Here is a 15618-nt window from a genome sequence, read left to right as displayed (position 1 = left end):
ACAAGCTCAGTTTCAACCTCCTTCTTGTTCCCATAGAACCTCCAGTGGGCCCGAGATGTGTTGCTAGGCAGCAGTATCCAGTGGCAGCAACTGAAGCACATGCCAGCACAGGGTCTCTTCTGTGAGAGAAACAAGACGAATTTCTTCAACGTGAGTAGCTCGCTAAGACCCCCTTCCCGACTGTTCTCATGAACATTCCTTACGTTTCACCCGGAGGATCGGCCGAAGAAGTAGGATAAGAGATGACGCGGAAGGGAATGGGTGCTCACGGACTAAACAAACCAAAAACCCAAAATTCGAAGGATTAAAGAAGTGTGAAGTTTGGTAGTGTGACTCTCAGGAAGTTCCAAAGTGGGGAAGGCTGTCTGACTTGTAAAAGCAGCCCCACAGCACTTAGGTCCATAAAGAAGCAGCATAACCTAGTGGGAAGAGCCCTGGCCTGGGATTCAGAGAACCTGGGTTCTAATTCCGTCTCTGCCAATTGTATGCTTGTGACCTTGGGCAAGTCGCATCACTTCTCTGGGCCTTCATTTCCTCAACTATTAAATGGGGATTAAATACCTGTCATCCCTCCTGCCTGAGCACGGGCCTGACAGTCAGAGGTTGTGGGTTCTAATCCCGGCTCTGCCACTTATCAGCTGTGTGACTTTGGGCAAGTCACTTAACTTCTCTGTGCCTCAGTTATCTCATCTCTAAAATGGGGATGAAGACTGTGAGCCCCATGTGGGACACCCTGATTACCTTGTATTTACCCCAGCGCTTAGAACAGTACTTGGCACATAGTAAGCGCTTAACAAATACCATCATCATCATTATTATTATTATTACCAGACTGTGAGCCTCTAGTAGGACAGGTGTGTCCAACCTAATTAACCTGTATCTAACCCAGTGCTTAGAACAGTGCTTGAGAAGTTCTGGGGCAGATACAAGTTATGTAGATGGGGCACAATCCCACCTAGGGCTCACAGCCTAATTAGGAGGAAGCACAGGTATTGAATCCTCATTTTACTGATGAGGCCTAAAGAAGTGAAATGACTTGTCCAAGGTCACACAGCAGACAGGTGTCAGAGCCAGGTCTCTTTCCCCCAGACCACTCTCCTTGATTGGTGTTGTTTAGCCCCTCTCCTTGAGAAGAAAATTGCAGCTCCATCCCCTTCTGTTAGTCATTGAAAAAGATTATACAGAAAACCTCCAGAAGCTTGAAATGGAATCCAGGACGAGAGATTAAAACTCTTTTGGATCCCTGGGTCATTTCCTTTTTTAAAAGAAATGGTATATGTTAAACACTTACTGCGTGCCAAGCACTGTTCTAAGTGCTGGGGCAGATGCAAGGTAATCGGGTCAGACACAGTCAATATCCCACGTGGGGCTCACAGTCCCCCATTTTACAGATGGGGTCAGTGAGGCACAGAGAAGTGAAGTGACTTGCCCATGGTCACAGAGCAGACAAGTGGTAGAGCCAGGATTAGAACCCAGGTGCTCTGGCTCCCAGACCCGATCTCTATCCACTAGGCCCTACTGATTTTCATTTCTGTCTGTCGGGAGCCTCATTTCCACCTACCAAGTGTCAGGATTGGTTATGGTTGTACTCGGTTGTTTCCAGTTGCTTATAATTGATTTTAGTGTCAGTCTCCCCCGGCTACTCTGTAAAGTTCTCAAGGGAGGGAGGGCTGTTTCTCCCAAGCGCTTAGTACAGTGCTCTACTTCTTCAAATGCTGTCGTTTCCGACCCATAGCGACTCCATGGACACACCCTCTTCAGAACCTCCCATCTTCTGTCATAAAGTCGTTCTGGTGCATGTATCCATAGAGTTTTCTTGGTGAAGATAAGGAAGTGGTTTACCATCGCCTTCTTCCGAGCCGTAAAAACTCAAGTTTCTGCCGTTATCTTTGATCAACATTTTGATCACTCGGTCATCCGCCTTTGACTCTTTCCCATGCCACCGCTGCCCAGCACAGGCGAATCGGTTTTGATGCTATGGCTTAGACCTTTCCATTCCGGGTAGCGCTGTACGGCCTAGGTCTAAGCTACATCAGGTTAGGCGAACTCTCCTGTCACGGTAAGGTGTCTGTTCAAAGGAGAGCTCTGCAGAATAAGCACTGAATCAGTACCATTGCCTGAGTGACTGTTTTGAATGTCGTGACTTTGGTTCTGTAGGAAATCGGGGAGGTGACATCGAAGCCCAGCGAGGACCTGGGCAGTGTAGCGGAACAGAAGTTTTTTAGTGAGAAAGATGTAGGCATTTTTGAAAGCTGACTAGTGAAGCAATCTTTCTAAAGTTTGGGGTCCTTTGCCAGGGCCCATGACCTTGAAAGTGATTCGTTGCTGCCAGTAGAAGTGGAGTAACAAAGAGGGGGCCTGTGGGCTGTAGCTCTCCCCCCCGAAAAAAACATTTTTCCTAAATTAAACACAATCTGGAAAAAAAAAACTTGCCAGCTATCCTAATGATGATGGTAATGATGCATAGCACTTTATAGACTTCTTTCCTCTCCATTTTCCAGGCTAAATGGTTATGTAACCCTGGGACAGGAAGGAGGAGTTGGAGAGGTCATAAATATCTTGCCGCGGTCTGAGAGGAAAATTGATGTCAGCAGGCAGGTCACCTTAGTGGGACTTTTTTTGTTAATGGTCTTTGTGAAGTGCTTATGGGTCAAGCACTGTTCTAAGCGTTGAGGTAGATCCACATTGCTCGAGTTGGATAGAGTCCCTATCCCACGTGGGACTCACAGTCTAAGTTGAAGGGAGGAGAATTTTACAGTTTTGACGGATGAGGGAACAGAGAAGCCCCGAAAAGTTAATAGACTTGCCTAGGGTCACACAGAGGGCAACTGGCAGAGCCAGGGTGAGTACCCAGGTCCTCTGACTCCCAGGCCCATGCTAAGAAGAATAATCATTATAGTTTTTACTAAGTGTTTACTATGTACCAGCCACTGTTCTAAGCACTGGAGTGGATACAAGCAAATTGGTGTGGACGCAGTCCCTGACCCACGTGGGGTTCACAGTCTCAGTCCCCATTTTCCAGATGAGATAACTGAGGTGTGGAGAAGTGAAGTGACTTGCCCAGGGTCACATTGCAGACAAGCGGCAGAGCCGGGAATAGAACCCATGAACTTCTGACTCCGAGGCCCGGGCTGTACCCACGAGCCGACGCTGCTTCTCTTTTGTTTTAGCTGGCCTGGAAGAACCTTTCTTCTGGAGACACAAGAACTGCCATATAGGGCAAGGCGTTGATTAGTTCCCTCTGTGCCTCTGTGGAGGATGTTTGAGAAGCACCCCCACCTCTGGGAGTACCCCAAGTCTGAATCTCCCCATTCTCTGAAATAGAGAATTGAGACACTCTTTGCTTCCATCTAGGTGTGATCTGAGAGTCCCTTATAATTCAAGCAAGGGCCCCCTCCCCTTTTAAAATCGTAATAATACCCACGGGATCCGCTAAACACTTACTAGGTGCCGAGCACCATACTTAAACCTTAGGGAAGATCAGAATAATCAGATCAGGCACAGTCCCCATCCCACCCAAGGGCTCTCAGTCTAAGAGGGAATCCACCCATTGTCAATCAGTGGTATTTACTGAGCACCTTACTGAGTGCCGGGCCCTGTACTAAACGCTTCGGATAGTACAATGTGAAAAGAACTTGGGCCTGGGAGTCAGAAGACTTGGGTAATAATAATAATATGCCAGGCACTGTACTTAATGCTGGGATGGATACAATATAAAGCAACCCAGTTTGCTTATATTCACCTCAGTGCTTAATACAATGCCTAGCATCTAGTAAACGCTTAACAAATACCATTATTATTTTATAAGCAAATTGGGTTGGACACAGTCCCTGTCCCACGTGGGGGCCAGAGGCCCAGAGAAATGAAGTGATTTGCCAAGGCCACACAGCAGCCAGCACAGCAGCCAGCCATCAGCCTAATCCGGGTTCCACCACTTTTCCACTGGGTGAGCTTGGAACGGGCACCTCACTTCTCTGTGCCTCAGTTACCTCATCTGTAAAATGGGGATTAAGACTGTGAGCCTCATGGTGGGCCAACGACTGTGTCCCACCCGATTACCTTGTATCTACCCTAGCACTTAGTACAGTTCCTGGTACATAGTAAACGCTTAACAAATACCACAATGATCATTATTATTTGTGCATGCACTTCCTGTGGTGTCCCGGCTCAGCAGCCCTGAAGCTTAGTCCTTTCTTCCTCATATGGAAAACGGGAACGTGTTCCGGGGAGCCTGCTCTCCACGGAGCACACACAGCATCAGCGAGCCGGGCGGGCGGGGGCACGCGGCTCCCAACGCCAAGTCTGGTGGGCAGCCTGCCAGTCGGCCCTTCCAGACGTTTTCGAAATGACGCGTCCTCCTGGTGGAATCGTTTACAAAATGTTTCTAAGAGCCGGGTTCTGAGGAGGAATAAACAGCATGGTAGAGCTGGGCCTCAGGCCCTTTGATTTGTTTTTAATGGGATTTGTAAAGCGCTTACTATGGGTCAGGCCCTGTGCTAAGCGGTGGGGTAGATGCAAGGTAATTGGATTGGACACGGTCCCTGTCTCACGTGGGGCTCACAGTCTTCATTCCCATTTTACAGATGAGGGAACTGAGGCACAGAGAAGTGAAGTGACCGGCCCAAGGTCACACAGCAGACAATTGGTAGAGTCGGGATTAGAAGCCAGCTTTTTCTGACTCCCAGCCTGGGCTGTATCAACTAGGCTACGCTGCTTCTCCTTGGCCTTCCAAGGAGTGATTCAAGGCTGTGAATGACTCCCTGAGCAGTATTTATTGAGCGCTTACTATGTGCAGAGTACTGTACAAAGCGCTTGGAAGAATACAACAATAAACAGACACATTCCCTGCCCACAACGAGCTTCCAGTCCAGAGACTGCTAGAGCAAGTGAGTGGCGACTCTTAGTCCTGCAATGTCCCGGTACATCCAGAGACCTAAACGCATTCAAGGGCTTCTATATTGAGGACCCAGTATTTCTCTGCCCATAAGGAGATATTATTTTCTTCCAACAGCTTCAGAAATGTTACTATAGAAACCGAACCCTGGATTAACCTATTATCCTTCCCCCCCAACCCTTTTCCCTCCCCCCCAAAATGTTGGCTTTATTCAGTAGGCAGTTTTTTCAAACTACAGTTTCCACATGATTATTAATAAAACAAAATTGAACCCTCTGCATAGACAATAGCACTCGGGCTGGTGGATGGCTGGCAGCCGCGTGGTGTTTTTTTGGGGTTTTTTTATTTTTTAATGGTATTTGTTAAGCGCTTACTATGTGCCAGGCACTGTCCTATGCACTGGGGTAGATGCAAGTTAATCAGGTTGGACACCATCCATGTCCCACATGGGGCTCACGGTGTTCACCCCCATTTTACAGATGAGGTAAATAAAGCCCAGAGTTGTAAACTTGGTTTGCCCTAGGTCACCCAGCGGAGTGGAGGAGCCCGGATTAGAATACAGGTCCTTCTGACTCCCAGGCCCGGCCGGTGCTCTATCTCATTTGCACACAGTAAGCACTCAGTGAATACGATTGAATGAATGATCTTCCTGAAACCTTTACTAGAGGAGAGCTACTTCTCTCCCGATTGCAATTGGATGAATATGATAATTATGGTAATTGTTAAGCGCTTACCATGTGCCAAGCACTGTTCTGAGCCCTGGGGTAGGTGCAAGTTAATCAGGTTGGACACAGTCCCTGTTCCACAGGGAGCTCAGATTCTTCATCCCCATTTTACGGATGAGGTAACTGAGGTCCAGAGAAGTGAAGTGATTTACGTAAGGTCACTCAGCAGACGTGGCAGAGCCAGGATTAGAACCCAGGTCCTTCTGACTCCCAGGTCCATCCCAAAAGCTCCTGTCAGCAGAGACCCATTATGCCCGAGACTGAGAGATCCTGAAAGGCCCAGCAAGCAAGAGAGACATCAATTGTCTCTTCAAATACCACGAATGTTTCCCGAGTTGCTGTTAGATCATTTTCAAAATTAGGCCCCTTTTCAGGAAGGTACAGCCTGCAAAATGTGGCAAAATTCCCTCTGCGGACCACCGGGATAGCTGTTCTTTTTTCATCCCCCACAAAATGGGAACAAAACGGATCCCAGATGAGCCGAGCCGATGAAGCTTTCACCCTGAACCAACTGGAACCCAGAAAGCAGCCAGGCTGCCAAATAAGCTATAAAAAGCGCGATAACTTTGTCAACCTCTGCCCGACATCACGTTGTTTACAATCCCTCACTCCTCCCCTTGGAAAAACAGAACTCATCGGAGAAAAATGCCCATCGTTCAGAAGGCTTTCCGTTTAGATTCACACAGTGTTAGACCAGGCCAGCTTGGCAAGCTTGAGAGATCCAGCTAGCTATCAAGGTCCAGTCCCTGAGGACCCGGGCGGAGTTCCACGGAAAGTTCCGCTCCCCTGGGGTCTGCACATTATTTGTTTCCCTCCCCCCTCCCCCCAGCCCGTCCGCCATCCTGCTCCTCCTCGGTTTTCCAGAGGAAAAGGTCCCTTTCCGGTTGGTGAGGATGATCCGTAAAACCCCACTACTTTCACTCCGGGAATGCCGTGGTCAGTTCTGGCCTCCGCATCTTAGGAAAATGGCTTCAATCAACGGAAGTAATAATAATAATGATGGTACTTGTTAGGTGCTTACTATGTGCCAAGCGCTATTCTCAATGCTGCGGTGGATACAAGTTAATCAGGTTGGACGCAGTCGCTGTCCCACATGGGGCTCAAAGCCTTAAACCCCATTTTACAGATGAAGGAACTGAAGCCCAGAGAACTTTAGGGACTTGCCTTAGGTCACACAGCAGAAATGTGGCAGATCTGGGATTAGAACCCAGGCCCGTGTTCTACCCACTAAAGCCACTAATGCTATTTATTGAGCACTTACTATACGAGCTTGAGTGAGGAGACACTTTCCCTGCCCACAAGAAGCTTGCAGTTTATAAGGAATCTTTCCTCCTCCTGGGCACGGAACGTATTTGCCACTACCAGAGTATACGTTCCCAAGCGCTTAGTACAGTGTTCTGCCCTTGGGAAGCATTCAGTAAATTTGACTGATTGATTGAATTGATTGAACCATTTCTGTGGTCCTGCCTACAACTAGATCACCATTGAAAAGGTTCAATAATGGGGAATTTTTCTTATGGATTAGCGTTAGTGCAAGGTTTCTACTTTTGCTTTTCAATTGTATTTGTCAAGTTCAAGCACTGGGGTAGGCGCAAGTTAATCAGGTAGGGCACAGCCCCTGTTCCACTTGGGGCTCATAGTCTAAGGGGAGGGAGAACAGTTCTTGAATCCCCATTTTACAGCTGAGGACACTGAGGCTCAGAGAAGTTCCTTGACTTGCCCAAACCACAGGGCAGGTAAGTGGTGGCGCCGGGATTAGAACTCAGGTCCTCTGACTCCCAGGCTTGGGCTTCTTTCCTCTAGGCCACGCTGCTTCCCAGGGGTTCTTATACCTGGAGCCTAATTAGAACCCCACTGTGGGCAAGGATTATGTCTGTTTATTATTCTTTTGTACTCTCCCAAGCATTTCATACAGTGTTCTGCACACAGTAAGCACTCGTTAAATACAACTGACTGACTTAAGATGAGGAACCTCTTTAGAGAGTTTAGGGTGAGCAGTAAACACCCTGGACCCAGAGACCAAGACCCAGACTAAGCCTCCCTTTTTTCCTCAGCTCCCCTTCCCCCCATCACCCCAACTTGCTCCCTTTGCTCTACCCCCTTACCCCACAGCACTTGTGTAAATATGTACATATCTATAATTTTATTTATATTAATGCCAGTTTGCTTGTTTTGATGTGTATATATCATTGTATTTATACCGATGGTATTGATGCCTGTTTACTTGTTTTGAAGCCTGTCTTCCCCCTTCTAGACTCTGAGCCCGTTGTGGGGAGGGATTGTCTTTGTTGCTGAATTGTACTTTCCAAGCTCTTAGTCCAGTGCTGTGCACACAGTAAGCGCTCAATAAATACGTTTGAATGAATGATAGGGAAATAGGCCAGGTGGGAACTGATGAAAAGGAAGAGGAGAAAAGGGGTTCATAAGCATAGATGGCAATTGGTTGTTTTCTGCCTCCACCAAAGACGAGACTATAAAAGGCTGAAGCTTATTTGTAGCAGGAAGGATTTGGGGATGCCTGTTTACGGGGGCCGTTGGAATCGGTCATCGAAGGAAGATTTTCAGAGTAAGGCGAGATCTTTCCCTTCTGGTATTATTCATTTAAGTAGTAGTCATAGAATTTATTGAGTGCTTACTGTGTGCGCATCACTGTACTGAGAGCTGGGAAAGAATACCCAGGTGGAAGTTACACCCAAACCCTGTCCCTCGAGGGGCTGACCGGCTAGGATTTATGAAGTAGGGAAGAGGGACCCTGGGAAATCAAGTCAGCCAGTCAGTGGAATTTATTGAACACTTACTGTGTGAAGAGCCTTGTTCTAAGCATTTGCGCACCGTACTAAGTACCCGATCCAGTTTACAATTACAATAATTTCATGGGGAGTCAGCATCCTTCAGCTAGCTGCTCGGCATTGATGTCATTGTTTTCTTGAAAGAAATCTCCCCTTATCCTCCATAAATACACTATCGTAACACTCTTTCTCCGCTCTCAGGAGCCCCTGAAATATGAGCTGTTTCTGGAATAGTACCAGAAACAGCACTGTTTATAATTGGGTGGAAATGACTAGTGCAGTTGTATAAAGCAGTGGAAACAAAAGAAGCAGTTTAGGTTCTTCAGGGCATTGGAAGGGAGGAGGAGTGGAGGGAGGATGGCCATTTGGTCCAAAGCTTGAAAACTGGATTAGAAACTAAGGAGCGAGGACTTTAAAAATCAAATGAAAACACAAGCCAACACCCTTCTGACTATTGAATCCCGGCCCGCCATTTCCCCTGCTTTATCAATGATCAATCAGTCAGTCAATGGCAACAGTATGGCGTAGGTAATAGAGCCCGGGCCTTGGAATCAGAAGGTCTTGGGTTCTAATCCTGGCTCCACCACTTGTCTGCTTTGTGCCCTTGGGCAAATCACTTCACTTCTCTGCACCTCAGTTACCTCATCTGGAAAATGGGGATTGAGATTATGAGCCCCATGTAGGACAAGGACTGTGTCCAACCTGATTTGCTTGTATCCCCCCCCAGTGCTTAGTACAGTGTCGTGCCCATAGTAAGCACTTAACAAATACCACAGTTATTATAATTATTATAAAGTTATCTTCGAAATCACAGGTGATCCTTCTCTAAGTTTGAAACCTTTTGACGCATCTTCAAGGGCCTGGGATTTCTTTACACATTTTTTTTAATGGTATTGATTAAACATTTTCTAGGTGCCAGGCACTATAACAGGCTCTGGGGTAGATGCAAGATAACCAGGTTGGACACAGTCCATATCCCACATGGGGTTCACAGCTATTAATACCCATTTTAAAGCTGAGGGAACAGGCACAGAGACATGAAGAGACTTGCCAAAGTCACACAGCAGACAAGTGGCAGAACTGAGATTAGAATCCAGCTCTTCTGACTCCTAGCAGACTTTAGCCAGTTACTGAATTTTGCACACCTGTAGCCCAGACTTTTAAAGTCAAATTCCCCTAACCCTTTTCACTTGTAATTGTAAGAACTGGTACCATTTTTTTTTCATGGTATTTGTTAAGCGCTTGCTATGTGCCAGGTATTCTACTAAGCGCCAGGGTAGATACAAGCTAATCAGTTTGGACACAGTCCATGTCCCACGTGGGGCTCACAGCCTTCCTCCCCATTTGACGGAGGAGGAAACTGAGGCACAGAGAAGTGAAGCACCTTGCCCAAGTTCACACAGCAGACATGTGGCGGAACTGGGATTAGAACCCAGGTCCTTCTGACTTCCAGGCCCTGGCTCTGAACTGAGACACAGAGAAGTTAAGTCCCCCAGGACCAGAGCCATCCCACGCCCCTTCCACCAGGCCACACTGCCTCCCACCAGTTGGATTTAACATTCTGCAGGACAGGCCAGTGTCCCTGCTGAGAGGGCAGACTCACCCTGAATCCTAGGACATTTTTTAACTGATTACAATGCAGCTAAATTCTTAAATTCGGGGTTAATGAGGGGTGCGGGGAAATTCAGAGATTGTATCTTTTCCGATTGTTCGAGACTCTTTGGCTCCTGGGGAATGGGTTGGGGGGGGAGACACGTCTTGTCTCCTGACAGGATATCGAGTTCCATTTAGGAGGCGTCTTTTGGGCGGCAGGTAAGAGTGGGAATGGCCGTGGGCTGACTGGAAAATGAATAGATTTCGGCGAGATTTTCAAGGAAGAGAAAGAAGTAGGGGCCCCCACGGTCAGCTTGATATAGCATTTTCCTCTCTTCGCTCCTTTGTGAAATCAAAGGCGCCCTCAGAACAAGAGTGTGTGAGGAATATGGAGCCCAGCAAGGGGCCTGGGGCCGGAGATGAAAACGGCCTCCGGTTTCAGCCGCTTCAATCAGCTCAAGTCAGAATTGGGCAGGTCAAGGGACGGGAGCCGCCACAGAGCGGATTCGGTACCTAGAGGACCCTGTCGCGGCTGATTCAGCATCGCTTGTTCCTGTTTTCCAAGCCGACTTTCAGGATTGCTTGATGTCAGAATTTTTTTTTTAATGGTATTTATTAAGCGCTTACAATGTCCGGGCTCTGTACTAAGCTCTGGAGTAGATACATGATAATTGGGTTTGATACAGTCCCTGTCCCACTTTGGGCTCACAGTCTTAGTCCGCATTTTACCAGTGAGGTAACTGAGGCCCAGAAAAGTGAAGTGACTTTCCCAAGGTCACACAACAGGGTAGTGGCAGGGCCGGGCTTAGAATCCAAATCCCCTGATTCCCAGACCCGGGCTCTTTCCATTAGGCCCCAATCCTCCCTGTGGAGTCTGTCCTGAGGTAATAATAATGATGGTATTTGTTAAGCGCTTACTATGTGCCAAGCACTGTTCTAAGCACTAAGGTAAATACAGGGTAATCAGGTTGTCCCACGTGGGGCTCACAGTCTCAATCCCCATTTTACAGATGAGGTTACTGAGGCACAGAGAAGTGAAGTCACTTGCCCAAGGTCAAACAGCAGACACTGTACTAGGTGCTGGCGTAGATACAAGCCGATCAGGTTAGACACAGCCCCTGTCCCACATAGGACTCACCATTTTAATTCCCAGTTTACAGATGAAGTGACCTAGGCCCAGAGAAGTGAAGTGACTTGCCCATGGTCACATAGCAGGACATGTGGCGGAGCCGGAATTAGTACTCGGATCCTTTTGACTCCCAGGCCCGGGCTCTATCCACTAGGTCGTGCTGCTTCTCTGATTGAATGATTGTTCTCTCCCAAGTGCTCAGTACAGTGCACACAGTAGGTGGTCAAGAAATACCATTGATTGATTGGCAGGGAATCTGTCTATTTAATGTTCTATTGTAGTCTTCCAAGCACCTAATACAGTACTTTGCACTCAGTAAGTGCTCAATAAATACATTTGAATAAAAGAATGAATGATCAAAAAGAAAAAGATACAGAATACAGTCAGGAGTCACTGGGACTAGGACTTGGACCTTGGTGTCAGTCGATCAAGAGTATTTACTGAACTCTTTCTGTGTGCAGAGCGCTGTACTTAGTTCTTGGGAGAGTACACTACAACAGAGTTGGTAGATATGACCTCCCTCTTCCCCCAAAAAGCTTCCAGTCTAGAGGAGAATGTGTCTACAACTCTGTTATGTCATCCATCTCACCACTGCCCTCTTGTCCACGTCCTGCCTCTGGCCTGGAACGCCCTCCTTCTTCAAATCCCACAGACAATAACACTCCCCTGCTTCAAAGCCTTATCGAAGGCACATCTCCTCCAAGGGGTCCTCCCTGACTAGGCCCTCTTTTCCTTTTCTTCCACTCCCTTCTGCATCACCCTGATTTGTTCCATTCATTCATCGTCACCTTCCAGCCCCACAGCACTTTTGTACATATCCCTAATTTATTAATTTATATCAATGTCTCTCCCCTCACCCCAGATTGTAAGCTTGCTATGGGCAGGGAATCTGTTTATTGTTTTAGTGGACTCTCCCAAGCGCTTAGTACTGTGCTCTGCAAACAGTAAGCACACTGAATAATTTATCGGTTATATTGTCCTCTCCCAAGCACTTAGTACAGTGCTCTACACACAGTAAGGGCTCAGTATATCCGACTGATTGATTGATTGATTGAAAACTGTCCCGATGAGCCATTCCTGAGGAGGCCTCGACTTGGGACCTGGATTGCTGGGTCTGGGCCTCTCTCCGGTCTCTGGGGTTCTCCCTGCCCGTCTCCCACTCACGGCATACTTCACATTGGAACAGTGTACTATTTTTGTTTTTATTGGCCGACCAAGTTTTGTGAACACAAAATGGAAATTAGAGATGGAAAAACAGAAACAAAACATTAGTCATCCCATGTGTCTTTAGTAAGGTCCAAATGGTTTGGGATACAATGGTCTCCACCAATTTGCCCTTTCTGATTTAAAATGATTCATGTGAAGGAGTGCTCACCCTCTGCCCCCTCATTCCCCCACCCCCAAATTATTTCTCTAATTATCCTAATTCCCAAGGGGAGAGTTGCCCTGGCTTTAACCTACAGTGCCCTTTGAATAGTGAAGAGAGATTTTCAGTCAGTCGTTCGGTAGAATTTATTGAGTGCTTATAATAGCTAGTAATTGTAGTAGTATTGAAAAGCACGTGGCCTGGTGGAAAAGACCTCGGGCCTGGGAGTCGGAAGAACCGGGTTCTAATCCTGACTCTGCCACTTATCTGCTGTGTTACCTAAGTCTTCTGGGCCTCAGTTTCCTCACCTATAAAATGAGGATACAATACATGTTCTCCCTCCACCTTAAACTGCGAGCCCCATGTGGGATAGGGACTGTGTCCAACCTGATTATCTTGCCTACCCCAGCGCTTAGTAGAGTGCTACAATCAGTCAGTCAATGGAATTTATGGAACACGTACTATATGCAGAACACTGTACTGAGCACTTGAGAGAGTACACTATAACAAAGTTGGTAGACACGTTTCCTGCCCACAACGAGCTTGCAATTTAGAGGGGGAGACAGTCGTTAATATAAATAAAGAAATTATGGAAGTCTTCATGAGTTCTTTAGGGCTGCAACTGTGACGCAGAAGGGGGTGGGGAAAAGAGGAAGTGAGGGCTTAGGCGGGGAAGGCCTCTTGGAGGACATGTGCTTGTAATAAGGTTTTGAGATGGGGAGAGTGATCAACTGTCGGATTTGAAGAGGGAGGACATTCCAGGCCAGAGGCAGGATGTGGGTGAGAGGTCAGCGGCCAGATAGACGACATAGAGGTACAGTGAGTAGGTTGGTTTTAGAGGAGCGAAGTGTGTGGGCTGAGTTGTAGTAGAAAAGCAGTGAGGTGAGGTAGCTGGGGCCAAAGGGAGGTCCAGCCACAGACACCATAAAGATGAAACCATAGAGACGACATAAAAGACCAGGGCACTGAGAAATCTCAGAGCCACAGGGCACTGTGGCTACAAGAGTAGAATTTCGGGCTCCTTATGGCTCAGAATCCAACGATCCCCAAAAAGGATGAGGCCTAGAAGGAGCCAGGGTGGCCGAGGAACCGAGCGTGGAGGAGATACATACGTATCTTTAAATTACTACTTCTGTGCCTAGCACTGTACAAACCGTTTAGGGCGAACACTAGTTAGTAGATGAGGTCAAGAAGCAGCGTGGCCTAGAGGATAGAGCCTGAGCCTGGGAATCAGGCGGCCATGGGTTCTAATCCCGGCCCTGCCACTTGTCTGTGAGACCTTGGGCAGGTCAATTCACTTTTCTGGGCCTCTGTTCCCTCACCTATAAAATGGAGATTAGGACTGTGAGCCCCATGTGAGACAAGGACTGGGTCCAACCCAATTATCTTGTATCTTCCCCAGTGCTTAGTACAGTTCCTGGCACGATTAGACTGTAAGCCCGTCAAACGGCAGGGACTGTCTCTATCTGTTGCCGACTTGTTCATCCCAAGCGCTTAGTACAGTGCTCTGCACATAGTAAGCGCTCAATAAATACTATTGAATGAACAATAGGAAGCATTTAGTAAATACCATAAAAAACCAAAGGGAGAGGTTGGGAATGTTGTGGAGGGCAAAAGGACAGGATTCAGCATCAGACTGAATGTAGGGGTTGAGAAAGGGAGCGGACCAGGCTGAGACAGGCAGGGCTTCCGAGACCGGGAGGATGGTGGAATTGTGTCATGTGATTAACAGTCGGCACGCGGAACTCCGAAAATACGGAATGTTTTCCGATGACTTCTAACAACCACACTCTGTTTTGGCCAAGAAAGCCCCGTCGTCTTCTTCCCATTTGTGTTTAATTTGGGGTGGGCCATTTTAGTCAGATGCTGATGTCCGCCCAGATGGGGTTGGGTCAGAGTCTCAATTTCTAAACTTTTCCTCCTCCCGACGGTTCCTTTTTTGGTAGTCATGTGGAGAAGTGTTTGAGTGAGTCTGGTGAGGAGCTGTTTCCAATCTTTTCTTTAAATGCCCATTCCTCATAACAATTGTGCCCAGGGAATTTGGAATATGTAACAACAGCCTCATGGAAATTCGATAGCCTCGTAGCCAGAGCACCAGTAGCCACCGACAGCCAAAACAATCGGCTTTTTTCAATAAAGCAATGAGGAGGAATGTAGCCCTTTGGCTCCGTAAGCAATGTAAAACATAGCTTCTCTACGATTCGGTTGCTCTGGAGGAGATGAGACAGTAGCCATGTTGAAGAGTCTTTTTCAGAAGAATGTGTTTTTCGTAAGTGTGTGCTAAAAACATGATCCTTTTGTATGAAGGGAAAAGCTGTGACATTAAGTCTGAGCCCTTTTGGTTCCTGCCAGAAAATCCCTGATTATTCACATGTGTTTTTGCTCATGGATAGAGGCATTTCTAGGCCTGCCTACCTCCTGAATAAATCTCCACTGTCAGGGATGTTTGCAGGGATGGTAATAACAGTAATAATTGTGGGATCTGTTAAGCACATACTAGGTGCTTAGCACTGGAGAAGATGCATGATAATCAGGTCGGAGACAGTCCCTGCCCCTCACGGGGCTCACAGCTAAGGGAGAGGGAGAACAGGAATCGAATCCCCGTTGTATAGATGAAGAAACCGAGGCCCAGAGAAGTTAAGCGACTTTCCCAAGTTCACACCACAGGCAAGTAGCAGATCCACGACTAGAACCCAAGTCTCCTGACTGCCGGGCCCGGGCTCTTTCCACTAAACCACAGTGCTTCTCATCGATTAACCTTTGCTCCCAGGGACCACTCTCCATCTTTTTATTATAATATTGTGGTATTTGTTAAAAGTGCTTACTGTGTGCCAGCAGTGTACTGAGCGCTAAGCGCGAGGGTATAACCGAGTTTTGTGGGGGAGGTCCAGAGGACTTCCACTAGAATCCCCAGATCTAGAAGAGGCCTCAAGGAAGTCCTCTTGGAGGAAAGGTGATTTTGGAAGATGCATGATAAGAAGAATAGTAATAATAATGATACTTAAGTGCTTACTGTGTGCCAAGCAGTGTTCTAAGACTTAATGTGTTCCTAAGTACTGGGGGACTGAGGGTGGGGTGAATGCCAGGCACTTAAGGGAAAAGATCCAAGTGAGAGGGAGTAG

At 47.3% G+C, this 15618-nt stretch overlaps 1 protein-coding gene across 3 annotated transcripts in view; it reads left to right on the top strand.

Annotated features, from left to right (window-relative positions):
* Nucleotides 1-15618, top strand: part of CABIN1 (calcineurin binding protein 1) — a 174223-nt gene that overhangs the window by 79128 nt on the left and 79477 nt on the right. For all 3 annotated transcript variants that reach the window (XM_029048894.1, XM_029048891.1, XM_029048892.2), the window contains exon 29: nt 37-150. In XM_029048894.1, coding sequence (XP_028904727.1) covers nt 37-150 — 114 coding nt within the window. The remainder of the gene's footprint in view (nt 1-36; nt 151-15618) is intronic.

This window comes from Ornithorhynchus anatinus, chromosome 21, assembly GCF_004115215.2.
Source record: "Ornithorhynchus anatinus isolate Pmale09 chromosome 21, mOrnAna1.pri.v4, whole genome shotgun sequence".
NCBI classification, from domain to species: domain Eukaryota; kingdom Metazoa; phylum Chordata; class Mammalia; order Monotremata; family Ornithorhynchidae; genus Ornithorhynchus; species Ornithorhynchus anatinus.
The sequence above is the reverse complement of the archived record's forward strand: the minus strand, read 5'-3'. Positions and strand labels throughout refer to the sequence as shown.